The sequence below is a fragment of the Aythya fuligula genome, chromosome 5 (assembly GCF_009819795.1).
Source record: "Aythya fuligula isolate bAytFul2 chromosome 5, bAytFul2.pri, whole genome shotgun sequence".
Taxonomy (NCBI): domain Eukaryota; kingdom Metazoa; phylum Chordata; class Aves; order Anseriformes; family Anatidae; genus Aythya; species Aythya fuligula.
The window spans coordinates 27,020,708-27,046,817 of record NC_045563.1 but is presented as its reverse complement, the minus strand read 5'-3'; the positions used below and the strand labels follow the sequence as shown (position 1 = coordinate 27,046,817).

The 26,110-nt window shown below is 42.7% G+C and overlaps 1 protein-coding gene across 1 annotated transcript in view; it reads left to right on the top strand.

The window, feature by feature from the left end:
* The first annotated feature begins 2,393 nt into the window (after positions 1 to 2,393).
* SPTLC2 (serine palmitoyltransferase long chain base subunit 2) overlaps positions 2,394 to 26,110 on the top strand; it is a 68,156-nt gene continuing 44,439 nt past the window's right edge. Inside the window, exons 1-5 of the mRNA XM_032187835.1 lie at positions 2,394 to 2,527; positions 12,138 to 12,332; positions 20,990 to 21,144; positions 22,225 to 22,373; positions 22,710 to 22,834. Of these exons, the coding sequence (XP_032043726.1) occupies positions 2,417 to 2,527; positions 12,138 to 12,332; positions 20,990 to 21,144; positions 22,225 to 22,373; positions 22,710 to 22,834 (735 nt within the window). The 5' untranslated portion in view covers positions 2,394 to 2,416. The remainder of the gene's footprint in view (positions 2,528 to 12,137; positions 12,333 to 20,989; positions 21,145 to 22,224; positions 22,374 to 22,709; positions 22,835 to 26,110) is intronic.

Here is a 26,110-nt window from a genome sequence, read left to right as displayed (position 1 = left end):
CCTCAAGCACCTACATGTGGAAGGGATCTGGGCTCTAACTGAACAGATAATGTGGCACTGAGATCCAGTGCTGTGCAGCTGAAGCAGTTTATCTTCTAAAAACAGGGCATCAGCAGCTGAAGCTCCTGCATAAACGGCTGGGCAGAGACACCCTGTGAGCCTTGGCTTGTGGACCACCTGCCCCGTGGTGCAGGCTGCTCAGTACAATTCAATCTGCTCCAAAAGGAGAGGTGCTGTGAAGAAAATACCCGCAGCTGACCATGGCATCAGGGGAAAAATCCTTCAAAAAACGTTCTGTAGTACGTGTTTTCCCTGTACACTTGTCTCTCATGTGCTCACTTATTTTCTTTTTTCATTCATTATCTTCTTTTCATTTCCTCTGAAGTAATTTCTACTCCACAGAAACTCTCCCCTCCTTGTCCAGAAAAAACTCAGCAGCAAGAGCAGTCCATGAGCTTCTCCACCAGCACTAGTCACCGCGCCTGCACTGAAGCAAGTCCACTTGCACAAGCACCCGAACTCTGAGCACAGGCAATTGCTCCTTTGATCTGTCCTCCCTAGCAGCTCCAGTCTTCCCCATGCTCCTGTCTTGTAACACGAGAGGGGACATGGCCCATCCCATCTCAGCCGACAGCTCTGTCTGGCTGCACACCGAAACCAGGTGAAGAAAGAATGTTTCTCAGGCAAGCCCAAACCTGCTTTCGTGGCAATCAAGATACGGGAGTGGCCGCAGACAGCAAGAAAAGGAGTGGGGCCTCACACAGCTCTAACCCTACCTGGTCCCACACCCCGCCTGGACTTGTTACCCCGAGCCTGCATTTGGACCCTCATTAAAGAAAGATCTCTTCTCCATAGGCAATTTGGAGATATGAAGCGTATAGGACATGTGCTGCTGCCCACAAATAGGCTGAAGCCAGCCACAAAGCTCACTCAAGTCTTCCTGGGGAAAGAAAAACGAATGCCTCCTTCATGGAAGTTAATTCATTTTTCCTAGGAGCCTTGCGTTCATATTGAATTTGCAATGAGATTCATGAGAGAGGCCCCAAGGTGTGGCTACGTCATGCTGAAACATAATATCATACTGAAATAAATTGGCTTTTATATCAATAAAAGCAAATCAGAGAGGAAAGGACGAGAGTACTCTCTCGAGTTCACCTGCCTGCCATTGTGTTCACCGAGATTTGTTCCAGGCGGCGTTCTAGGAACCACCACAGCCCTTCCCTGCCAATTACACCCGAGGAACCAAAGGTCGGGCCGCCACCTCTTCAGCACGCGGGTAACCGCCCGGGGTAACCGCCCGGGGCTCGCTTCCTCGTCCTCAGCGCTGGGGGGAAAGGAGGGTAAGCGCCATCTCCCCCCGCCACTCCCTGCGCTGCCCAGAGCCTGCTCAGCCCGTGCAAGGGGCAGGGCACACGCACGCTTTGGGCTTTCCTCCCTCTGGCGCGTCGCGTGCTAACCCGGACCTCACTAAAAAGGGCAGGAATCGCCCCAAACTCGACGTGGCTTTCAGTACAACCAGCGCTGGCCTCCCCGGCCGCACGGGGGCCGCCTCCCAGCTCCCGGGGGTGCCGGCGGGGCAGGGCGGGCCCTCAGCGCAGCGCCAACGCCACTGCCTCAGACCGGGCCTCAACGGGCACGGACCCGGGCCCTGGGCCTCAACCGGAACCCGGCAGGCCCGGAACGACCCCGGGCCAGGCTCGGGCCCTGAACAGCAAGCGGCGGGCGGGTGTTCGGCCTGACGGACACCTGGACTGACTGACAGACACCCGGCCTGACTGACTGACTGACTGACTGACGGACGGACGGACGGACGCCCTTCCAGCCCCGCCCGGCCTCGCGGCCGTTGTGGCACCTCACGCGCCGCCGCCGCCCAACGCCCAGCCCCGCCCCGCCCTGCCTCCCGCCCATTGGCTGCCGCCCCGCTCCTCCCTCCTCCCATTGGACAGAGCCCTCTTCCCGTTCCCGCCCCCTCCCTCCACTACCGTGCCGCGATTGGCTAGCTCGTCCCCTTCCCTCCGTTCCCGGTTCCGTCTCCGCCAGCTGATTGGGCAGCACTCACCCTCCGGCCCCGCCCCCTCCCCGAGGCGGGACGCTCCCTTTCCCCCTCCTCCCCCTCCCATCTGATCCCCGCGCGGCTCCTCATTGGCCCGCTCCGCGCCGGCCCCGCCCCCTCGCGGCGAGCCCCGCGCGCTTTCCCCCGCCTCCCCCTCCAGGCCCCGCCCCTCACGTGACGCCCCCGCCGCTGATTGGCCGAGCCGGCGGCCGCTCGCGCTTCCGGTGCGGCGCGGCGCGGCGGGGCCGGCCAGGGGCGGGCGGGGCGGCGGCGGCTGCGGGAGCTCCGCGCGCGGCGGCGGCGGTGGCGGCGGCATCAGGAGGAGGAGGAGGAGCAGGAGCAGCAGGAGCCGGAGCCGGAGGCATGGAGCGGCCCGGGCGGGCGGCGCTGGGCGCTCAGCCCCGCGCTAACGGCTGCGGCGCGGCGCACGGGGCGCTCCGCAACGGCTTCGTGCGGGGCCTGCCCGGCACGCAGGTGGGTGCGGCACCGGGGGCAGCACGGGGGGGGGGGGGTGGTGCTGGGCGCAGCGCTGGCTCAGTGCTGTCGCTGCAGGGTGGGCAGGGAGGGTGAGCGCTGCCCGGGGTGCGGGTGGCCTCGCCGTGTGCCCTGCCGGGGTCTGAGCCGCTGTTTGATTCCCTTGGTAAGAGGAGAGGGGAGCCTGCTGCCCGGCAGAAGCGTACAAGAGCTGGGTTTGCCTGGAGAGCAGTGAGATGCAGCAGGGGCTGGGGGAGGAACGAGGTGGAGTTGAGGTTTCATCGTGTAGGCACCATTCTCTCAATAGAGCCCAACAACAGCTCTTTCTTCTCCTTGCCTGGGAAGCCCTGTGCTCCCATTGCTTGGGTTCTGCGAGCTGCTCGTCTCTGTAGGGATTGACATGCGGCGAGCACAGCACCCGCTGTGGGCACCGCTGTTGGAGCAGGTCACAAGGCCACCGAGCAGTTAAAAACTGGGATATGGGAGAAAAGTGAGTGACTTGTTTCTGGGTCTGTGCACAGTTAAGGAAGTGCATGGGTGGGAAAAGGAGCAAGCTGTGAGTGGGTTCAGGATTGTCATAGTGCCACACAGCACCCAGCGTGAGGTGAGGGCCTGGCACCCCGAAGGGCATTGTCCCGGCAGGAAGAAGTGAGCTCAGCCAGGAGAGGGAAAGTCAAGCAGAAGAGCAATGAAGTTAGCTCTCCACATTGTGCCTCATTCTGCTCTTTTTGTCATTCTGGTCTGCTGGAGAAATGCTGTTTGGGACCTATCGAGGCACTTGTGGGAATAATTGAGTGAAGGCAAAATTGCTGTTTCTTCCTGCAGTACAATATTAGACTGGAATGTGTTTCTCCAATGCAGTGTTTTGCTCTGAAGCAACAGATACTTATTCAACAAAGTCTTAAAAAACATTAAATTCATCCTTAGAACAGGGAGAGTGGGGCATATTGAACAGGACAAGTTGCCCTTATTCTCCAAGATAACTTACAGCAATCTGCCCGTTACTGTGAACAGGATTTCAATAATGTGTCTTTTCAGACTTCCTAATTGAACTTCTCCAGTAGAATGGTGTTATTATACTTGTAGAACTTGGAGAAGAAATAATCTTAAACCAAACAAGTAGTTGGAACATAGGATTTAGTTCTGAAGTTCTTATTTTCTGTTGTGCACACTGTCTCCAGGTCAGTCACATAGGAGCCGGAGTGATACAAACAACTTGTAAATTCCTTGATGATTCTGGAAGGCCTTGGAGTGCTCTGCTGGAGCAGTCTCCAGATAGCTGATTGTACACGTCCTTTAGTAAACAGCTCCATACTACTTCCTCAGGAAGGGAAGGAATAGTTTGGTTTAAAGAGGGGAGGAGGACGGAGTTGCTTTCCTTTAAAGCTGTTACAAGTCCTGAATTTTCACAGCCATTCAAGACATCAGCATGGATTTTTTTTCCTAAAAAATTTTGGTGTGTACATACTGAAAACCGCTTTCTCTGTCCTGTGATCTGTGTGTGTGTGCTTCTTAAGAGCACAGGCTGATTACTTACAGGCTCATCTCCTGAGATGATTCGGGGGCAGTGGAATGCTGGCTTCGTCCTGGTTTTGTGGAGGCTTTTGGCTGGTGTCAGGCTGAGCGTGACCTCTCTGGGAGAATGTGCTTCTGAAGCTGCCTGCAACAAATACGGGAAGTTTTTCTCATTACAGGGAGTTAATGACAGCAGCAATGTGAATAAACCTTACTTAAGATGGTTATGATAAGATAACGATTTTGATTAACTGCCTTGTCCACTAATGTAAAAAAGGATTGGAGTACAGAATTGTGTTTTTTTTCCAAGTCTCTGTGCAAGTATAAATTGCAAGTTCTTATGACAGGAAAAAAAAAAAAAGCCTTGTATCTTAACTAAATCTCAACCTTATTCACAAGGAAGTGAAACCGCATTGAGTACTGCGTCTGGTTTTAAGCTCCCTAGAAAGGCAATGACATTATCTGCGTGAATCTCTGAATTCACTGGGGGACCGGCAAGAAGCTGGGGAGGCTGGAGCACATGAGGAGAGGCTGAGAGAGCCGGGTTTGCTTGGCCTCAGGAGAAGATTCAACTGTTTGGTCAAGGGTACGGAGAAGATGGTGCTAGACTTCCTTGGAATTGTGTGGCAATGGGATGAGAACCAACAGGTGTCTTCTGGAAGAATGGGAAACTTCTACTAGATAGGAAAACAAATAATTTTTCCATGAAAGCAGGAAAATACTGGAAGTTCTGCAGAGAGGTGGTAGACTGTCCATCCTTGGAGGTGTTCAAGTCTAGGTTGGATGTGGCCCTCAATAACCTGCTTGGAGCTGGGCGCTGGACAAGGGGGGCCCCTGGAGGTCCTTCCCAACCTGGGTTATTCCATGATAGCACGGATAAATGAGTGGATTGCAGGAGAGTGTGCCAAAGTTTAGACATCGTATTTAATCCTTGAACCCCTGTAAAAATGTGTGCCTTAGGGATTTTAGCCTAAGGCTAAAGGCTGAGGCTTGCGTCAGGCCTGAAGAAAGAAATTACTACTTTCTGCCTCCTGCTTGGCTATTTGATTGACTGCGAGTATTGCGTCAGTAACAGAAAACTGAATTGAGTAGAAAATTGGCTGACCTAGAAAAAACTGTGACCTCCTTCAGATGGTTTTAATTGATAAAACCGTGTTCCTGAAAAAGCTTGCCTGTGCATGAGGATACTTCTCTAATACCAAATTTAATTACAAAAGGCCGAGCCTTTGTGAAAGGACTAGCTGCACAATATTTATCTGGCTAAATGAAAATTACAAGCCATCATATTAAATTAGTAGATGTAGTGTCGTTGTCAAATGTGTTTGAAAATTTGTCTATTTGTCCTGATATAAGAACCAACGCTTGTGGTAACTGCTGATGTGGTTGGTTTCTGTTACATTTGTGTGTGTTACTGGGAAGCCAGTTTGGATAAAATGTTAAAATCTTTCCATTATGTTGGGACTGCCATTTCAAATTAAGCTAGTGATAAGCCTTAAATGGTATAATAAATATGTAAATTCGCTTTTTGTTAGTATACCTACTTGAGTGATGTCATCATGTAATACATTGTATTTTCCTGTCCTAATTGTACAGCAAAAGCTATTTATTTTCTTAAATGTCACGCTTTAAAATTGTTGACCAAAAGACCAAAGCTTTGTCTTAATTATCTACTGACATTTCTCTAGTAGGAGTGTAAAACACTGATAGCCTTGTTGAAGCTGGGCACGTAACTACTGACCTTCATTAAGGCATCACTCCTAGAAAAAAAAAATTATGGTTAGCTGAAAAGTGCAGCCTTGAAGACTGCTTATAGTTGAAGAAACAGGAGCTTAAAACATGGCACTTGCAGAACTTCTCATTTTTGGAGGAAAAAAAAAAAAAAAAAAAAAAAAAACACACCATCGACAAAAAAGTAAGAGTAAGTCTTAAAGAACTTTAAGAACACTTTCAGAGGTACCTGAGAGCCTATGGCTTGGTTTGTTAGTGAACCACTGGACTTCTGTCTTTGAAAAACTTCATTGTAAGTTGCACACTTCAAACAAAAAACCATTCAGTCATTATCAACATGCTGTACACCTCAAATCAATTGAACACACCAGCTGAGGTAACATATCAGTACGAAGGTAATTGTATCATTAACTTGTTAAAAGAAAAAAATACATTTAAACTGAACATTTATTGTTCCCATCTGTGTGGATGTGGCAAGTACATCTTAGTTATCAAAAGAGTGAGGAATTCGTTGGGAATCAATACTTGCAAGCCAAAATACTTGTGAATACCTACCAACAAGAACAAATATTTAATTAGGAGTACACCAGAATGGTGAAGTCTGTTCTGTAAAACAAGTTTCCCTCCTGGGACTTTATTTGAAGGGTTAAAATGTGTTGCAGAGCAGTGCCTGCTAATTTTGGTAGCGAATACATTTTAGTGTTTTTACCTGTGCAGCAGTTTGAGATCTGAAGTCGAAGAACAAAGCAGCACAAGAAAAGGGACTGGAGGTGACAGGAAAAAGTTATCATGGAATACAGTGATAGCTTAGATGTAGCTGCCTGTGGGGAGTGATTACTTAATGCTGTACTTTCCTTAGCGTTTGATTCTCTTAATTCTTTATAATAAACGTGACTGCTTTTGACAGCAGAGATGCATCCTGGAGGAGAGGTGCATTCGTTGTTTTTCCACGTGTTCCCTGTAGTTGGCAGGAATCTTTGACAAAAAAGCAATCAACACTTGGAAGCAGTATTCCAGATCATGCATCTAAAAACAGAAGCTGTAAGCCTGCTAGTAAAAATCCTGCAGTGTGTGGTGTGTGTTAATGAGAAGCTACTAAATTTTAGTAAGGATTTTGCGAAGTTGCATTCCAGTATAAATACACCTTCTAAGGTATTTACATCCAGTCTGCCAGGTTCATCAGACTGTTTTTCCTTGCAGCAGGAAATAGAAGTCTTCTTAACACGGCATGTTGTGGTTTTCCCAGGTTAGCAGCATAACCGTCACTCTTCCTGCATGCTGCACTGGTGACATCTGCTCTCCCTGAAGTATGCGCCTGCTCTACGAGATATTTAGCTTGGCAGATGCTTTTAATAGGCAACTTCGTGTAAAAGATTCCTTGAGTAAATCCTGTTCCTGTGGTCTGCCGTAGTGTCCACGTACAGTCCCGTGTTTACACAAGGCTTTTGTCTCCTCGCGGAGCTGCTGCAATGCTCCTGGAGGTTCAGCACGGTGAGCTGCCCTCGGTCTGAGTGCTTGGCTTCTGGGCGCTCCCGTGCATCTGCCCCCTGGTCCTGTGCGGGCTCTGTTCAGAGTTAGCTCCCAGCCGAGCTGGCTGCTGACGCAGGTATAACAAATACACTGAAACCCCTTTTTCCTGTTGGCTTTCAGAAAGGCGCTTTTAATGAGCACGAAGTCAGGCTCAGAATAACGCCAGCTTTGTGGCTGCTGGCAGTGGGAGTATAATGCTGAAGTCTGTATCTGCTGGATTCCTTATACCCACTTTGTAAATCCATGACAGGGTGAGGTATGGTGCTCCTTCTGGTGCTCCTAACCAAATCTGGACGAAGGAAACGAGTGCAAGGCACAAGTAAAAACAAATTTTCTGTTAATTGCTTTTTCATTGTTTGCATTTTTCTCATAACCCTGGTAACTGTTAGAGTTGTCTACACATCTAGTAAGATAGCGGAGGTTGTAATTGGTGAAGCTTGTGATTAGCTACACATCTAGCTGTGAATTTATGCTGGGTGGGGTGGCTAAATGAGAACTCTTGTGTAGGTGACACCGTTCTGTCCCTGATGTCAGGTGGCCTGTAATCATGCTAAGGTAACTGCAAGAGATAGTGCTGTAGGATTATTGCACGTGATATTTTCATACTTGTCATAAAAGAATTTGAATAACTTGAGATAGGCAGAAAATCCTTTTTTGTCTGTGTGGAGCTGGAATCTGATTCCCAGCTTGATCCCCAGGCTGAAGGCACTGCAAGATCTGATGCTGTCTGGAGGCTGTTTAATGCACAGCTTTGTGCAGTAGTTGGGCAAGACGATGTGTTTAGGTGTACATGTGCCACGCGTGCACAGCCATGCTCCCACCCTTTGTACCAGAGATACTGTCCCACTGCTTGTAGGGATTCTCTCTGTAGGGTGAACCAGATCTGAAGTGAGTTTTGCATTGCCTTGTGAGTTGGAACTGTTTGTCAGCAGACTGGGGAGATGATGATTATTAGTGCACTGAAGTGTTCTGCTTAGACCACAAATGCAATCCTTTCTGGCAGTAGCTACATGATGCTGCTCCTCAGTAATTGTTGGCAATAATATTGTTTCCTGGCATTTGTTTCCCCACAAAGCTTGGAGCAGCACAGGCATTACTTGCAGCTGATTTAGGATGCCTTTGCTCTGCTACCTTCCTTGACCATCTGGCCAGCGCTCTGATTTTTCTCTTGCAGTTGAGTTTCTGAATGGGATGGTGCTCTTTGGTGTACATATGTTCTGGGCAGTGTTACCCTAGGAAATACCGATTTATGTGAGCATACACCTGCTTTTCTGAACCACACGCTTAGACGATCTCTGACTTAGTCATCTCCACTTAAATGCGCAGTATGTTCTTGCTCAAAGGTCATGGTTTGCTTTGCTATGATAAGGTTTGTTTGCTGAAGCCATAAAAGTCTTAATCTGGCAACTTTTTTTTTTTTTTCCTGAAACTAAGTTTTACCATCTTTTCTCTTGGTCTCTGAAACTGAATATCTTCACCTTTGCAGCAGACTTGGAGCTCGTAGCATGTAAGCTTTTGAAGGCTAACACAGACTTCTAAAGCGCTCTTGAACAGATAGGCTTGTACCTGAAACGTGGCTATGAACATCTCCTCTACAGGCAGTTCCAGTGTACGTATGGTACCTGTATGCTTCATGAAGAGTCCACATAATTGCATTCAGAATGTTTCTTTAACATTTAATTTAGATATGATAGCACAGATGTTTCCCAGTTTATCTTGTAGCTGACACAAGAGTACAAGGATGTACAAGCACACTGGTGGAAAAAAAAAAACAACACCAAGAGGTGAAATAGATTTGAGTTTGTGTTGAATCAACAGAGATATTCCCAAAAGAGTCTTTATCAGTTAAATGTTGCTTTTGACAGCATAGAACAACTTGTGTAGTATTAGCATTTTCCACAAGCAGAGGTGCCTCTAAAGAAGTGGAAAAAGTTATACTTTTCTCTGATTAAAACTGTATTTTGTTATTTTCTCTAGTAGCTATTTTTTGGTATCAGTTAACCTCAGATGCATACCCTTAGGTTATAACCTTTCATCTCTTAGATGTAAGTGGAAGTTCACCTGGAAAAGACATTAGAAGCCTTGATGTGATCTCTATTAGATGCTAAGTAATTAGAGAAGTAGTCACTACCATTTGGTTGTCTGTGTATCCAGAACTCAGCTCCTCGTAGACAGCCACAGGTAGTAGATATGTCATATGTCTCCTCCGAGCAGCTGCTGTTCGCAGCCTAGTCTGGCAGTGTGAGGAATCCAAATTTGTCTGCAATTCATCAAGCTGTGAGACTGTAGTAACTCGGAGCTTTGCTGCATGATCTTTCTCAGGTCTGGATGCAGTAAAAATTCTCTAGCTTCGAGAATTGGGGCCGTAGCGATACAGTTGAGGGATCTTGAGAGTAACAGTGAAGAGAAAGCTTTCATCAGTTTTCCTCTGCAGTGTTGTGTCACCAAGGCTGTTGGTTGTTGTGTTGCTTCTGCCCTTCCTGTTCCTCTAACAGCTGTTGATTCTTGTATGCTGAGAGCTGTTGAATGAGCTCATGGCCTGAAGATTGCTTGGGTATAAAAAATAGCCCTCTGCAAGTCATTGTATTTCCAGCCTGGATCAGGTCAGTGCTGGAGGGATGCTATGCTGAAAATCAGATTAGCCTTAGTTGTGCAAGGCAGAGAGAATTGCAGATGGCTCAAGGTGGAAGCGAGTGGGACAGGGGAGATCCTTTGGTTGGCATTGTTCCCGAGGAAGGCATATTATGAAGCTGTGGCCTTGATTAAACACCTTTAAGCTGCCTTCGTCTTAGCTGACATGTGGTAAGCCTGGTGGTTCCCGCACCTGTTTGAAAATTTTGAACTTCAGCCACCACTGTAGGCAGTATGGTTTTAAAGACACTTGAGGATTAAACCCTGCCTCAAAGCACTTCATTTATTTTTAGTTATTTAGTTATTTACATCTGGCACAAATGCTGCTGCTAAAAGATGCTTCTGTGGTGTCTGCTGTATTGTTTCCATGCATGCCCAATTCCAAAGCCTGCACAACCCCAGTGACTGAACTGGGAATGAAACTTGATGTTGCCCTGCTGCTATCTCGGTGTGTGCTGGCAAAGGGAAGAGGCAGAAGTGAGTTTTGGGGGAAAGGTGGTGTTCAAGTTCATTGCTCAATTCTTGACTGCATAGCTATAGCGTAATTGTATCTTACGAGAAGGCCCTTGCTTCTGGAAAACTATGCACCAGGCTTGAAATGCAGACTTGCTTCAGCATCTGGGATGAACAGATGATGGTTTTCAAATAATGCAGTGTCTGGTTAGGCTTTTATTTGTGTTCTTTCATTGATTCCTAGCTGTTACAGACTCTGTACAACCCTGGCTTCCTTTCCCATGTGGTAGGAGAATAGCTTAGGTTGCCTGCTGGCCCCCACCCCCTCACTCTTTGCTGTTCTTTTCTCAATATATTTAAGATTATCTTCTTCCTTAGGTGTTGATGTTTCTTTGACTATAATATTTAAAAAATATATTATTACATTTGGCTATGAACTGCAATTTGAGTACAGTCCAGAAAAATTCAAACGGCGTCCTAGGCAAATCCTTGTCCCAGCCCTCTTCCCAGCGTGCTGTTAATATAGGCATTTATTGAAGCTGATCTTGGCTTCCAGCTATTCCCATCCACATCTGGCAACACCCTTCATAATGTATTTGGACACCATAAAGTTACAAAATTATATGCCAATAAGTAGTCTTAATCTGCCTAGATTCCTAGGCTTAGGGAAACAGCTGTGACTTTTGCCAGGTAGCACTGGCAAAAATAAATCAATGCGTTCTGCAAGGAGTAAGACTTCCCAGCTTTGCTGGAAGTAGGGGATTTATGTCTTGGACTGTGTTGTTTCACACACAGCTGTTCTATGATGGGATAGCTAGTCTATAACTTTGAAATACACACAGCAACATGCATCTAGGGCAAGGTTTCTTGGTTTTGATCCAGTAACTTTTTAGATCTGGATTTTTAACTTGTTTCTTGGAATGAGTAGTCTAGTTCACACTATGATATTTTTTCCCACCCCATTGTTATGTTGAGAGAGCCTTGTAGTTGCAAAGATTTTCTGTAATAGTCACAAATAAAGTTATAGCAATGATACTTGAGATGCCCATGTACATGTATTATACAACGGGTCAAGTTCTTAGTTTCAGGAGGTAGTATTGAAGTAACAAGATGACTTGTAGTCATACACACTTGTAGTGTGTACTTTGCACAGAAAGCCCTTCTTTGTTCTGGGTGCTGACATATATGCAATGTGGAGCCTGTACACAATGACATTTTGTCTGAGACATGTCCACCACATGGATAAGTGCAGCATTTACGTCAGCATCTTTAGGCTAAGGCTATGGAGACACAGTTGATACTTGTTTTCTTGCAGCAATTCAGGGTTCTAAAGTTGAGTCTCCTTTGATATTGTCCAGTTAGTTTTTCAGTTTTCATAACCCCGAGAATATAGTGTTTAGCTTAATAAAACTATTCATTACTATTTCTGTTTTTTTGTTTGTTTGTTTTTTGTTTGTTTGTTTTGTTTTGTTTTGTTTTTGTTAGTATTTTCTCTGCAGTAGGTCTGGGAAGCCTCACTGCTCTGTGACTTCAGTTATATCAAAACTTGGTGGATGAGGAGGCTGTGTCACAGCAACCTTGTGTATGGGGGCTGATAGCGTTTGTTAATAACAACTGGACCTAGCAAGAAGAGCTTTGAGACGGGCAGGGGGAATGCACAACTTGGAAGCGATCAGTGACTGCTCAGAAATGCCCCTCTGATGTGTCATTAATGAGTATCTCACAGGTACCTCTCTTTACATTTTCACTTCAGATAAATCATGTTGTGCACAACGGAGGATTATACAAACGGCCTTTCAATGAAGCTTTTGAAGAAACACCGATGTTGGTTGCTGTGCTGACCTACGTAGGCTATGGTGTTCTCACTCTCTTTGGATATCTGCGAGACTTCATGCGGCAATGGAAGATCGAGAAGTGTCAGAACGCGATAGAAAGAGAAGAACAAAAGGTAACCACCGGGAGACACCAATGTTTAGTGGGAAATTGTGTGGCTGAGGCTATAGTTTGAGAATTTCTTTGTAGAGCAGTATTGCTCGGTTTTCTGCTGTTTTCCTTGTCTTCTAAATACCCCATATGTTATGGTACTACCGGTGTGTGATTATACAAAACAATTTTTCTTTTAGCTGGGTTATTTTTTGGTGGACCAGTTATGTTGTCTGCTTCACTGCAAAGCTGTATCAACAGTTATATCAACAAACTGAGAGCAGCATAAACAAGGGTTTGAGGGAGAGAGAGACCTGATCTGCCAGCACCAGCAGCTACAGAAGTGCTACTGGAAGGATCTGGCTTGAGCTTCACAGCAGTGGGAGGCTTTCTAATGCTGCTCTGGTGGCCGTCTGTTTTGATTTGGAAGCATGCTATTAATTCTCTTTAGCTTGAGTAGTTGCAAAGAAAATCTTGTGTGTAAGAACCTGAGCACAAGCTGGATGCTTTTAAATTCACATGAGGTCCAAGACACTGCAAGCAGGTTAGCTAATAAGTAATTAGAGGTACTGACTCCTGGTTCTATGATAGCATTAAAAAAAAAAAGCTATTAATGGGAGCTTCTGTTACCAGGTAAAAGGTCTTGCCAGCTCCAGCAGTTAGTCTGAGATACATAATTTTATGTTGTCTAAAATCATTTTTAGAGGCCTCTAGTCCCCACTGAGGTTGCAGTCTAAAAGCTGCCATTTAAACTTGCATTTCACAAGGCAATTCCTGCTAATGCTGTGTGAGCCCTCTTAGCATAGTGTGAATACCAGTGAGCTTTGCTCCTGAAGTGGAGTGGATAGGCTTACTCTTGCTTATTGTGGTTCTGGTTTTCTCAGCCACTTTGGGGAACTGATCTGGCTTACAAACTTTAAGGCAGTCTGACTTTCGCTTGCTGGTTTCTGGTTCTCTGGGTGGCCACACGAGCAGTTGGCTGTCAGAAAATAAGTGTGGGGGGAGGAAGGTCAGGAATGCAAACAGATAACTATGGATAGGAGGGTGGAGGAAAAAAGACAAGCCTCCTTTTGGAGGCAGCACAGGGGTCAAGTTGGCATTATATTATGGTAGATCAGCTAAGATACAGTGAAGCAACCGATGCCTAAAATTGTTCCACAGCAGCTTCTTTGTGTAACTACCATGAGGTGGAATTCAGCTGACTCATAGCAAGGCTCTTAATTCCAAAACAGAAACATCCTTATAGGAATGTAATGAAGAATAGATACTACATACTCATTAAAAGTACAGGAAGTTAAACTTACACTATTTCCAAAATTAACTTATGGAATCAGGAAGTAAAATCTTGATCTGTTATAGCAGTTACAGTATCTGAGTAAGGATTGCTAGCTAAAGCTCTGTAACTTGATGTGTTCTTTAAATTTGTTTCAGCTACTTTGTTTTATATCACCTGAGACACTGTGTTTTTCTGTGTGTAAACTAGAAATAGAAACAGAAAGGAGTAAACAGCTGCAGAAATATACCAAGGCTGGATATCAGAATAAAAGTTGAAATGTTGGCTCATACTCATGGTTCCTGAGGGCTTGAAAGGAGTAGCTGGGAGTGTTGGTGTAAATTAGATCAGTTAGTCTATATGATAGTTATTGTATTTTGGTTAAATGCTTGTTGTCTTACAAATGTGCAAGGTGCAAGACTGCTTACAGTAACCCTTTTCTGTGGGAGCAGTCATGAGGAGGAGATCTTGGGCAGCAGTTGCAATTTGGGGATATATTACTGATGTGAGGCTCTCCATAAAGACTGTCACAGGTGATAAAGGCACAGTTTGTTAGCAACTGATTATCCTAGTTCTAAAAAAAAAATAAAAAGTCTTTTTTCCTTTATAAAGAAATTTTAGTATTGCATCCTCTCCTGAAAGGCTTTTGTTTAACAAGCATACCTCCTGGACAGATGAATTGAAACCCTTTGTCTGTGGATCATGGCTTGCAGGAACGAGCTGCGTGTGTCTGTTTTTGTTTTGTCTGTAGGATCTCCATGGATGGATCTAGTGAGAGGCGCTTTTTATCTGAAGGATCTCTTTGCTGTGTGGCGTGTCATGAGTAGCACAGTGAATACTGCAGCAGAGTGAAAAATAGGAAATGCTGCATAGAAGAGTTTAGGTGTGGAAGAAATCCCATGTAGTGTACTTCCCTAACTCATGCTTCTAGTGCTTAGGTAGGAACAGCTGTTTCCAATATTGGACAAACAGCAAATTGATCATGTGAGATCCAGAACCTGCAGCACTTAACCTCAGGCTTTGGTGCTTTGAGCTTTGTTTGCCTGCAAACAAGTTGCTGCAGTGTATCTAGTGTGGGAGCCAAGTTTTATTTTGGTATAGGAGGGTGCTCAATGACTTGTTTTGAAACAGTTTCTTGTGATTTTCAAATATTTGAATCTCTCAAGCTGCTGGCTTGCCAGCCCAATTATCTTTTAGTAAGGAAATAGATACTAATATGCATAAAATGATTAAAAAACCCACTTTTTTTTAAATACATGTAATTTAAAGGAGCCCTGCAGTTGCTCTGAAGTACTCTTGGGAAGATTTGTAACCTCTGTGTGAAAAGCAACATTTTTTGTACATAAATTTTAAAGAGCTAGCTAATTGTTTTTCTGAAGTATCAGGCAAAAGAGTTAGCTCTAGCTTTCTGAAATAATTCTTAAATTACTTTGCAGGTGAAGAATTCAAAGCAAAGCCATTGAGAGTAACTGTGAATGAACAGTGTGTGAAGATGTTTTGTGTGAGTAGAACTAAATTACGTAGTGTGAGGGTGGATTTCATACAGGGCTGAAAGAACTGGTCCTGAAAGTCATGGAATTGAAGCTTGTCAGCCTTCTGTGGTGTATTGCTGGAAGTGATTGCAGTTGACAGCATAGAGTAAGCCTAGGTAAAAAATGTGGTATTGAAAATAATATTTTTTAAAAAGCCTTAAGTTTTTATATATTTTGGAAGGTACTTTGTTTCAGTAGAGCAAATCCTTCCTTAAACGGTCACTTGACAGCATGTTTACCAGAACTGAAAAATGAAAGCGGATGGGACTAATTTTAAGAATAGGCTTTCTAACAGGTTTGTTTTGGGACTGTCTCTGACAGTGGGTAAATTCCTTGTTACTTATTAGAGAGCAGCGCATTGCAATGAGTGATTCTAGAAAAAATAATCTCTCACCAATGCTACACAAAAATGTAGAAAGGAACAGGCTTTGCTAGTACGGATTTCCAGGAATTAGTCTTTGATGGGTTTTGGCTTCATTTAAAACATATCCAGCTGGGCTTTTCCTGGAACCCCCTGTTACGTGGCACATCCTGTCAGAAACATTATCAGTCTCTTTTAGGCATGGGTGAGTGGAAAGATTAACAGTTCTCAATTACCCTGGAGTCTGTTTATGCATATCCAGTTTAACCTAATGCTTAGTCATAACCTTCTCACCTGCTGTGCTCGTAGTGTTTTACAGGTAGGATGAAAGCCACTTTTACATTTATCCCAGTCTGGTTTCCTTTCCGATTACATTGTATATGTTGTATATGGGAGCAAATATCTAAATGAGGATGATTTGGGGGTCTTCAGTGGGATTCCTGTAAACAAGTATCTTAGGGGCAGTAAGCTGGAGTCCTTTGCTCGGTGGTGTCTTAGCACCTGTACAGCTCACGGTAGGCTCACTGAGGATACAAAGGCTACCCAGAGTTGTTGCTCCACGTTTTCCTGACTCACGTAGCAGGAGATAGAACTAGTATTTCTGCTTCCTTTTAGAAGTCTGAAGTTTGTTGGAAGTGTCGACTTGACTTCCACTCAGAGCTCTTTTTGTATTATCAGGGAATGCATTATGTGAACTGCAGATAAGCCTCGCTGGTGCTCATAGCGCCATTTGTTAGCTTAGGTGCAATGCTGAGAGAACCTGGCTATAAAAGCAACATAATCACTGCATTTGCATGTTGCCATGCCCCAAGCTAATGGTACAAAGCCCTCATTATGACCTTCATTTGTAGTATTAATTTACAATATGATGAAATCTTGGGTGTACAAATCACCTGTGCTAAGGTGCTGCATCCGCAAGAGAGAACTTTGTTCTTCCCTTGTTTCTCTCTTTTTTCTTTTTTTTTTTTTTTTGAAATTGCTGTATCTTTCAGGCTTCTGGGAGATCACTAGGACTTAGGTTTCTGCATCTGGCATTGCTTTAAGTGGCATGTGTTCTAGGCTTCAACTGACAGGAACAGAACTGTTGAGGATTTCTTAGCTCCAGGTTCCTATCACTTCAGATGGAAGAAAATGTTCCTTTTGCTCCCTGATCTGGAAACAGTATATCCTTTGCAGTTGTTTGAGTGGATGGCTACTTGGAAGATTACTCAAAGAATCGGCTCACTCCTAGAATGTTTTTCCTCCAACTAAAGCAGTTCCACCTAAGGTTGATACCTTTTTTGGCTACAAAGACTGATGAATTGGAAGTAGGATGAGAACTCAATGGAACAAATAACAATAAGCTCCAAAGATCATGTAAATGGAGCAGTGATTGCTTCCAGCAGAGCAGCTAGGACACTGTTGCAATAAAGCACTGTAGTTACAAATGCCAAACATTTGAAACAGTATGGATTGATAGATCCCATAGAGCCTTCCCAAATTGTTTTTTTCTTAGTTGAAAAATTTGAAAATATTTGATTTCCGTGCAGAACTCAGCTGGCCTTTGTGCTATTCTCCTTGCTGCTCTCTCTCTGGAATGCCCCACCAAAACAAACAGCAGGCAAACCGTCTGACCCTGTGTGCCAGCTCCGAAAGAGGATTCTCAGAGTCCAAACTTGTTTCTGAAAAGTAGCTGTAGAAGAAGCATACAGACAGTTCATTACTGTTTGTTAGCTGTAGTTGAAAGCCTACAGTGATTTGCAAAGATGCAGTGTCCCTGTTGCCTCCCTTTTTTGTGTTCTCAGCTGCGTGGGGCTAGGATTATTGAGGGAACAGGTAATTCAGTTTTGCTTTATGCCAAAATGGCACTTCCCGTTTATCCTATTCCAAGGAACCCTCTTAAAAGAGCTAACTGGGAGTGGTTTATTGCTGGGGGTGAAGGGGAGGATATACAAAGGGGCAGACATTAAGCTGATGCCTCAAGTAAAGCACATTGCTATAATTAGTGCTTCCCTGGTACCCCCAAAAAGTAAGGCTAGTATCCTGTATTAGACATGAGTTCCCTTACCCATAACTTACTCCTCAAATTTCTGTTGAGTTTTAAGAGACTTTTTTCCTTAGGATAATCTGGGATTTAGCAAACTCTTACTTCACAGTTAAATCAATTTCAAGTTACGCTGTTGGCTTGTAAGATCCTACTTGCATTATATCTCTTTCAGTGGTGTCAACCTGTTGTGGGTGATCATCTTTATCTCACCAGCTGAGCTTGTTACTCTTCCTGCTTTGTCAGCCTGGCTTTCAAAATAAAGCACACTTTATCTGATCAGAAATCTGAGGTGAGATTGGACTGTATCAGCCCAGGCATACCTGCTGCAGTTAGTACAGTGACTCACCTCCAGCCTCCACTCCTAGCCAGGATCCTGGGCTGAAGTTTCAGTTGATTTCCTGGGTCACACAGTTAGTGTGCTTGAATAACTACTGCAAAGCCGAATTGTCAAGCAAGGGTGGTCTCTGAGAAAAGCTGAAAATGGTTAAAGTGTTTCAGTAGATTATAAGTAGATGTAATAAGTTGAAATCCCTCAAGTATAGATCAGTTTATGTGCCAGTTTCTTTTTGAGCTCCTTGCTTCCCCCACCCCTATAAAATGCTGTAACAGAGCTTGACGCTTGTGGGTAACTATTTGGATTCTGTGTCATGAGTCAGGATCTCACTCAACTGCCTCAGATACTGTCATGCACAGCAGTACACTGTGGTAGAGTACAGTAGCTATGTAGCTTCTCGTATATGTGTTTGTCACTACTGAGGTGTTTTTCTCCATTGTAAAAGTGGCCAAGTTTTTTTAGTGGTTCAGGCTTGAAACTAACCTTCTGCCTGGGCCAGTGAGATGCTGCAGGTGAGGAAGGATAGAGCTGTGTAGCTACTTCAGAAAATGAATGACTTTCTGTAAGATTACAACTCCTTCAGCTGACTAGCTATCCCTGTGAGAAACATCTCAAATAATTTTCTTCAGACAGGATCTTCTGTGAAGCTATTTTATTTGCGATTGCAATGGCGGGCGTCCTGTCAATCAGCAGTGCATTTTAGGAAACAAATCATAACCTTTATTCCCTATTACCCGATGCCTGATCACCTCCCCTGTTTCCTCATTGGCTGAGTACTACAGGTTCACAAGCTACTCGATGCTTCTCTATACCATAGATGTACAATTTTTCTTTTTTTTCTACCCTTTAATTTCTCCTTTCTTATGTTTTGAGAACTTGTGATCTTTGTTTTACCATTCTCACACTGCTCATCCTGTTTTTCTCAAGCTTCTATCTTATTTTGGAACAGTGAGGCCTTCTCCTGTCCACTTATCTACTTAGCATTTCTCCTTATTATGACTACACAACTACCTTGGAATACAGAAAATTAGTTCTCTACTGCAAAAACACAACTTTGTTTCTGTTAAGTTCATTTGACAGAGGACCTTCAGAGAAGATGTGGCGTGTGTGAAATAACGTCAAATTGTAAAGTAAAGGAACATGGAAGAAATAATAGCCCTTTGTTGTACCTTAGCTCATAGAAATGACGCCTTCATTTGAGAAATGATATGCTTGTGATTCCCTGGAGGAGAGACCACTGGCTAAATTTGGTTTGTTTTTCCATAATTGAAATGATGGAAATGAGCATCTTTGTGCCTTTTGGGCATGTCATTATGCACAGGCAAAGCAGAGGGGGAGTTGAGTGCAGCTGTGTCTACTTGGGAGTTAGTTGTTTGGGGCTCTCTCTGTCTTTCCTGTGCAGCTTCTGGTAGGAGGATGCTAAGAGGTGGACCTAGATGGTTCTTTTACTCTAAGCTGAAAGCTGTGAAATCATTAAATGTGGAAGGTAAAGGAAAGAAAGTCCTCTTCCTTCAGTTGAGCATTGCACATAAAAGCTTGTCAGTGCTCATTTGTTCGAGATATTATTTTAAAAAACTGGCATAAATACTCCCAGTTCTGCTTCAGTGGTATAAATGTCAGGCTAGTACTAGCATTTGGTCAGACAGATATTCTATCTTGCCTATCCTGTCACCTAAAATAAAATGCCTCTCTCCATGTTTTCATTTCTATTGTGAAAAACAGGAAGAAATGTGATGCTGGCTTTTACCCCTGTCATGAAATCTACTTTTTCCTTTTATAGATTTTTACAAAGGCTTGTTTTTGTGACAGTAGGAAATTAATTATGCATTCTTACCGCCACTGAATGTCAAACTTCCCTTTAATTGAAAAGTAATAATGGAATCTTAGGACTTTGGAGCGTTTTAAGTAGGCCAGAAAAACATGTTCTTGAATGCTCAGATGTCCTTGCACTTGTCACATTTAGTTTGACATTTCTGTGTGTTATCCATTCAAGACAGTCACTTAGTTTTCCTGAAAAATGTTGGAAGGGAAGCTAGAACTCAGGAAATGCTCATACAAAGAAATCCTGTTGGACTTGCTTGATGATAAGCTGTGATGAACAGAGGTGCCGTAAGGTAGCTTAAGAGTTCGGATTCTGTGCTAAAAAAATGTGGTAAGCTCTGCGAATGAACTCTAATAACAGTAATGCTGCTGTTTTAAATGCATTCCTTATGTATGAAATAAAATATAGCAGAGTACCTCAGTTTTAAGTCATCGTGTATTCAGGAAAGCAATGTGTACTGTCTGGTGCAAAAAAAAAACAATTGCATATTCCCTTGCTCTGCTTAATTCTGAAGGCTGAATACAACTCTGTTGTAAAGATTATACAGCTGTGCATCCCACAAAGTGGGTTTTTGCAGATTTCCAGGTAGATTCTCTCCTTGACTAGCCAACAAAGTTGGCCATCAGGTTGATAACAGAGCTGGAACGAGAGCCAAGGGATTTCAAGTCGCAGTCAAGTTCAGAGAACAAGACCTCGTTGCATCATGAGGACCTTCCAGCTCAGTTTCTATATTGCTTTCAGCACTCTCTCACCAATACATCAGAATTTTTGAGGCTTTACACCTTGAGGCATGACCTATTGCTATGAAAGTTGTTTTTTTTTTTTTTTCCTAGTTGTGGTTGATGGCTTTTAGATGATATGAGCTGCTAAGGTTTGATGAAAAGTACTTAGGAAAAGCATGCCTGTTCTTCACTAAGTATTTTATTTGTTATATATAAATAAACACCTACTGTTGAAGAAACCTTGGGGGCAGAATCCTTGGGGAATCTTTGGGGATTTGCAGATTGAAAAAAATTGAAAATTGCATTTAGCAGATAGACTTTGCGCCACTACTTGAATCTCTTCAGTTGCTGTCTTTGTTTTGCTGCTGTATCACCTTCAAGTAATTTTGTGCTGGTATGTACTTGCAGAAGTAATAATACTGTATTTAAAATGCTTTGGGTGGAATTGGTTTCAGGAGCTCAGTGAAAAGCTCTTACCTTTCTCCTGTGTTTTCTTGACCTTTCATTTTACAAATTGCGCTTGTTGTTTCAGAAAATAATTTATTCCTCTTATTTCTGATTTGCTGTGATATATTCTTTCCTTTTACTTTGAGTGCTTTTGATGTGTTTCAGGACTTTGTCCCGTTGTACCAAGACTTTGAAAATTTCTACACCAGAAACCTCTACATGCGCATTCGAGACAGCTGGAACCGTCCAATCTGCAGTGTGCCGGGGGCCAAAGTGGACATGATGGAAAGAGTTTCTCATGACTATAACTGGACGTTCACGTGAGTTAAAATGGAAGAAAAGGCTTCCAACAGTTATTTTTAACTAGAGAGTCTATACAAGCATGTTAAAGGCTGTGAGGTTAAAGGAACAGGGAATTATGTTTGAGTTATCCACTGGCTTGAATTAAATAATTTGGTTGTTTTGAACCACATCTGGCCACCAAGATTATTTTTATATAATCTTTTGATATTAACACCTATTGATAAAACTGACTGTGCTAAGATTTCATTGGCCTGCTCCTATAGTAAAATTAATGTCTTGTGTGTGATGACCAGAACCTGGAGTGGATAGATACTTTGGATTGCATTACTACTTGTGATTTCTTGTGCTGGTTTAGAATCCATCCAGATACTTGATTTAAATGTTGCTGCTGAAACTGAATTTAGCATGATTGATTTGAGTCAGAACTGAAATAGACTGAGGAAACAAAACCAGAAGCTTAAGGACAGGGTGTTTTTTCTGTTTGTTTTGTTTTGTTTTGTTTTTACGAATTGGAAGTGACATACCACAAGGTTTGTGTGAAGAGGTTTGCAGCGTCGTATTCGGTGAAACTAGTTGTGTCTCTCCTTAGCTTTCAGGAGGAAAATAATTAAAACTCTTTTCCAGTAAACTTCTTCCTTAATCTCCTTGTCACGTAGCATTAGCACAGCAGTGCCAGATGTGTTTCCTTTCTGCAGTTAGAGGATATCCTGCTTGAGGGGCTGCCAAGTTAATTGATCTAGAGATCATATTTTGTAATCGGGAAGAAAGTTGTATGTTTCTGGGACGATGAAGGGGACATGTCAGAGAAACAACAAATTTGAGAAGCCTCAAGCAATGCTAGATACAATAGCATAAATGCCTCTTAATGTGTAAACTGTTGTGGGAACTTCCACTTTTAGTTTGAGACCACAAGAAAGGGAGAACATCTTTCTCACTGATAATTTCAGTTTCATAATGAGGGTCAACACTGGAAAAAAAATGCTGTTGGTTCTATTGACTTTTTTATGTTTAGTTCTAGGAAACAGGAATAAGAATCTTCTGGTGTAGTTAGTTTTACAATTGTGTATGTCCTAACTTGTGATGTTTTTAAAACACAGGTATACAGGGAAAGTGATAAAGGGCATTATTAATATGGGTTCCTACAACTACCTTGGATTTGCACAGAACAATGGGACTTGCCAACAAGCAGCAGCTAAAGTTCTGTCCCAGTATGGAGCTGGGGTGTGCAGCAGTAGGCAGGAGATGGGTAAGTTGGAGTAAGATAGGATGCTTCCTGAATGTATGTTTCTAAGTCTTTAAATTTGATCTCAAGTCTTTTAAGCCTTACTTGTTCCAGCTCTTGAACTTCAGACTAAGCAATAAAAAAGTCATAACTTCAGTGGAGATGACTTGCTGGGTTTAGTTTATACAGGACTGCTGTTTATTTGCTTTTTTTTTTTTTTTTCTGATGTGTGTGCGCTTGTAGTTTTTTTAGTGTTCCTGTACAGTCTTTATTCAAAACCACATACTGGTTGATGAAAATACTTCTTGTAGAATACAGCAGTAGTGAAAGCTTCTCACTCTGAATTTGTTTTATGTGCAGGAAACTTGGACAAACACGAGGAGCTGGAAAAGCTAGTTGCCAGATTTCTAGGTGTGGAATCTGCAATGGCATACGGAATGGGGTTTGCAACCAACTCTATGAACATTCCTGCTTTAGTTGGCAAGGTATGGCTCAAGTTACTAGTAAAAGCATGGCTAATGAAGACCATAATGGTCCAGTTCTCTAAAAGCTATTTGTTTATTTTATTCTTCAGTGCAAGCCCTTGCAGAAATTTTCTGTGGAAACTATAGGTCACAGTACACGTCACTGACCTTTGCAAAAATCTTTTGGGCAACAGCATCCTAGGAAATGATAGCACTTTAGATCTCCTCTTTCTAGGAGAAAGCATAGCATGTTATGGCTTGCTTCCTCAGGCTACTCGTTAGTATATGAAATGGTGGCTGATTGACTGAAGGTATTTTGATGCCCTTCAGACACTTCAGAAGTGACTGTCTTGAGGCACACAGAAGAGCCAAACTGCATGTTGGTACATACAGGATTTATTGTTCAAGTGACATCTGAAAAATCCTTACGTTGAAGGAGCTAAATTCTCCTAGAAAAGCTATTCAAGAGAAATAATGCGAAATTGGAACACTGATTATATCTACTGTGTGCCCCATAAAACAGTACACAATACAGCCTGAGTGTCTTGCATCTCAAACTAGTTTTAAAGTTATTGGAAAATGAAATGGAACAGAGTTCTTTGTATCTTCTGGTGCAAAATATATGTTCTCTTAGCTGCTATATTGAGCAAAATAATGCAAGTACTGGAACTATATCTTTTTGAAGATGGTTTACTGCTAGCCTTGCATTACAAACCTATTTGTTCCTCTGTGGTGAATTACTTTTTCCTTTATTCCACTTATTCTTCTTTTCTGAAATCACTTTCTGGGATTATGAATTTGCTGCATTTGTTCTTCACAGCAGTGTTTCCTCCTGGTGATTCTCTTTTTGACTAGCTTTAGTGTCTTCCTACTTTTCATGTTATCTGTAACTGAAGCAGCAGTGTCTACTTAATGCCCTTTTTCTCTTGGTCTGTTATGTTTTAAATACCAGATTTCCACTGATTTTATAAAAATTATTTATTTTCAAAGTGATGCCTGAGAGTGTTTCAAATTTAGTCTTTTCTGGAGTGAAATGTCTCCCCAAGGCTGTTTTTTAATAATGTATCCTTATGTCTTTTACTTGTTTTTTGCTGCTTCTTGTCTTCCTACATCTCCCTGATTTCTCTTGGACAGAAAAATGATACATAATCTCTGTGAGAACTTTTGGATTTAGAAGTCTACATAAACATACCTCTGACTGCCTGTGTGTTGTGTTCTAAGTGAGAAATTGCCGATTATCACAGTTAGTCAACCCTTCTTTTTGCGTATGTGGATCCCGCTACATCTTAAATAGTGTATCAGAATATCCTTAAGACCTCACTCAGCTCTTTAGCTGTCACATTTGAACTTTAACTGTTTTTTACAATCACTAAAAGAATCTGCGCAGTAAATACCAAGGTATGTATTGTAGCTGTTTTCATGCACATAACTTGCATGTTTAATAATCCAGCTCTTTTCATACTCAGATGGTTACAACAATCTGCACTGTTAGTAATAAGCCTACTTAGTTTTTATGCACTTTATTTAAAGTAGTAGGTTTTTGCCTCATAACCTTAGAAATGCCCTTATACTCAAGTGAATACTCCAAACAGAAAATGTTCTCTTCTGAAGAAAAGAGTTCCCATCAAATGAACCATTTAATGGTTTAGAACATTCACTAAATGCTTTTTCATTTGGCTGCCCAACATTGCTCCTTGCTGCAATTTTGATTTCTTCATTGTCTGCAAATAAAAACTCACATAAATCAAATAATGAGTTCTGGCACCACCCAGCACATGATTGGCTGGGTGTGCATAGCCTGTTTTTTCAATGCTTTGTTAGTCAGCAAAACAAAGCTGAGGGACTCCTGTGCTTGATTAAACTCTTGGGCTGTCATCTCACGACTGTTTGTGTCTTTCTGTATGCCCTAGATAGATTTTTGAGGTACAAAATTACTTTGAACATGAATTCTTGGAGGTTTATTACATATTACTTATTACAAATATAATCAGTAATGACAACATCATTTAGCCAAGAGATGTTTCTTTGACAGTCACTAATACAACTTGAAACTAATTATTATTTGAATCCTATCTGGGCAATTATATTACAACTTACTAATTAGCGTAAAACACAAGCCATTGCAATAAAGTTATTTGTGTATGTGTTACTGGACCACGGGTTCTGTTTTTGCTCTTTAGAATCCTTATATATGTGGTTTATGTTGCTATGTAATCCACTCTTAATAGCAACAAATATGACTTGACAATTCTAGGATTCGACTCAACCCCCGTAATCTGGTCAACAAAAAGAACTCAAAAGTTTCATCAGCATCACCCAGGCTTTGTTCACTATGCCCTGTCAACAGTAGCTTCTACTAAGCAGATGTTGAAAAGAGGTATAATTGGTATACATTGGAAGTTGTATTTCAGCACTGGTAAAGCATCACTAAAACCAGGTCTTTCTGCACCTGGTGGTCTTCAGCAGGAGACCCACTCACTGTAAACAGCCAAGTTGTCAGCTGCCTCGTACAGTCACTGCCAAGTACACTGAGTGTAGACAACAGATAATGTGGGACTTAAGGATTATATAGTCAGAAGTCATTAAATTGTGAGGGAATGCTAGGCTACAAAACTTGCCTAATTTGAAGTAAATGTCATTAATCTTGTTAGAGTAACTAGCTAGTAATAGCACACTGTACTGCCTTTAGCACAGAGCTTTGCATCATAGCTTGGGACTGACAGAGGCTAGATAGCAGAGGTAAAGCAACGGTGCTTGAAGGATCTTGCTTTGGTTGTTAAGAAAGCAACCAAATTACCTTCCATATATAGTCAGTTTGAAATTAAGTCCTCAGGTCTGAATTCCACAATTCATTTTTATAGCACTTTGTGGTAACTGAAGCAAAAGCCACATTTTTTCATTTCTGCTTTGTAGAACACAAGTGATAGGATCTTCGCTAGCATATATTTGTCTTGATACCTGTAGTGTAATCCCCAATCAGTGTTAGTCATAGTCACCTAGCTACTCTCTCAAACATAAGTTGGCTGATAAATGCAGCCAAAGCCTTATTGTGGTAGCATCACTCCTCTGTTTTAGGTATGATCATCAGCTATTGCTGTACGGAACCAGTGATTTCTTTGATACTTTGCCTTTTCTTGAGAAGCATGAACTATTAGATTCTTTACTTCTGCTTCAGTTTTATTTATTTTTGGTCTAATTGAATGTCCTTCTGCTATAGAGGGCCAAAAAAGGGCTACACAACAACTTGTATTTTCTTTCTCTATCAACCACTCATATCGGTACTTGTGGAGAAGCCTC